General features: G+C 37.9%; 1 protein-coding gene across 1 annotated transcript in view; it reads left to right on the top strand.

Moving 5' to 3' along the window:
- The window catches only part of LOC103358576 (CD209 antigen-like protein A), a 3,296-nt gene extending 2,102 nt beyond the window's left edge, over positions 1-1,194 (top strand). The window contains exon 2 of the mRNA XM_008283597.1: positions 757-1,194. Coding sequence (XP_008281819.1) covers positions 757-895 — 139 coding nt within the window. The 3' untranslated portion in view covers positions 896-1,194. The remainder of the gene's footprint in view (positions 1-756) is intronic.
- The last annotated feature ends 705 nt before the right edge of the window (positions 1,195-1,899 follow it).

The raw sequence follows: 1,899 nt of genomic DNA, 5'->3' as shown, positions 1-1,899 counted from the left end.
ACTAATATGCCTTGTGAGACTCTACAAGGGGCTATTGCCCCCAACTGCATAGCTCCCATGATCACATGGACACTTAAACCCCTCCACCACTTTAAGGTGGCAATTCCTAAGGGAGGACATCCATTGTATTTCTAACCTCTCTTATACATCATATTGGAGTCTATGCCCCTTAAACTCGATGGAAAAAGGTTGTGAAATTTGTCACACTGATTTGTCAGTCTCCTTATTCTTATCACCAAGTTTCATGTTTGTGCCAAAGGTGGAAGTGTGTTTCTGCACAAAATGTTTGAACCTTATGCCCGTATTCAGAGCAGTTCAAAAAACCTAAGAATGACAATTTCTGCCATATTTGATTATCCACCTTATAGGATTTATTTAAAAAGTTCTATAACGTCTGGACTGGCCACACTTCTTTACAATCTTCCCCAAAACTGACACTGATGACCGTTTGTCCAAGCCTCACAAAAGTTAGATCTCTGATTTTCAAATAAGTGTTCATCTGTCAAAGCCACTCGAAACTTGCAACAAGTTAGATCATATCTCAGCAACTGTTTCATCTACTGATTTCCAACTTGGTGTATGGACCTAACACTCCTTTATGAGGTTGCAAATGCATTATGTAACTTACAGCCATGGGAAGGACTACAATAAACAGAATTGCACTTTTTCTGCTTTCATTAGTTGTCATGGCAACTGTGCCCTTCTGAGCTGATTGAACCCTTTGTTGCTGCTTGCTGCAGCTATATTGCGGTAAAGAGCTAAAATGTGTTTTCTTCACATTGAACAGACATTTCTCACTACGTTCACCAAGAAATCAACTTGGATTGGTTTGACTGACAGAAAAACAGAAGGGAGCTGGGTGTGGGTAGATGGAACTCCTCTGACGTTGCAGTAAAGGTTCACTTTGGTTCAGAATTGATATTAACATACACACTGGGACACAAATACTTCAACAACTGAACAAACTCACACCATATTTGATATTTTATCATCTTGTAAACATTTTACAGTAAATACCATGGCACAGAAATACTCCATTCACGCATCCACGAGACGTGAACCCAACATAAGCATTCATTGTGAGTTTTCAGACAGCAGCAAGACTGAAAGATGTTAAAATGCTTGAAAGAGCTGCAGTGTTGGGTCATAATTCTCAGTGGATTCATCATCCAAAGCATAGGCTTTTTTTTTTCTTTTTCTAACACACGTGTCATAATTACAATAAAACCTTTGGTTTTTGCTTGTATTTATATATGTTTTTATTTCCTCTCCTCTGTTGTTCACTGATCTGCCAGCTATTGGGCGAACAACCAGTCTGACAACGGTGGTGGAAGTACACGGTGGGGTGAAGAAGACTGTGCACAAATCAGAACTGACGACACAACTCATTAGAATGATCTTTCATGTACAACGTCTCTGCAGTGGATCTGTGGAAAAACTACCATAAGGTAGCTGCATTATTATTTAGGGATCATATATATTTGAAGGTCATATATATAAAAAATAATTGTGATAATTTCAGGTTTTTATATTGAATAGTTCCAGAAATATTGTCATTCAAACATAGCCTTAAAATGTAATGCCTGAAAAGACTTGCTGAAAGTGGGTCTTTGGGCAGTTTTGTTAAAAATACATCTCAGAAAGTGTTACACATATTAGTCTAAAATGTCACAAATATCCTTATATATATCTAGACTTTATGATTAAAAAAGATTTCAGGCAAATCAGAAACTGTCGAATGGAAATTGTTCTGAAAATTTGATGATTTCAGATGGAACAACCCTTTTGAGAATCAAACCGGGTGACTTTTACATTAGGAAGCTGTTGGTTCTGTAGCGCACAGAGCTGCAGTCTGACTGAGTCTGTGGTGACTGTTACATGAGAAACAGCATCAACAAA

The sequence above is a fragment of the Stegastes partitus genome, unplaced genomic scaffold (assembly GCF_000690725.1).
Source record: "Stegastes partitus isolate 25-593 unplaced genomic scaffold, Stegastes_partitus-1.0.2 Scaffold320, whole genome shotgun sequence".
NCBI classification, from domain to species: domain Eukaryota; kingdom Metazoa; phylum Chordata; class Actinopteri; family Pomacentridae; genus Stegastes; species Stegastes partitus.
Note: the sequence above shows the minus strand (reverse complement) of the source record. Positions and strands in the feature narration are given on the sequence as shown.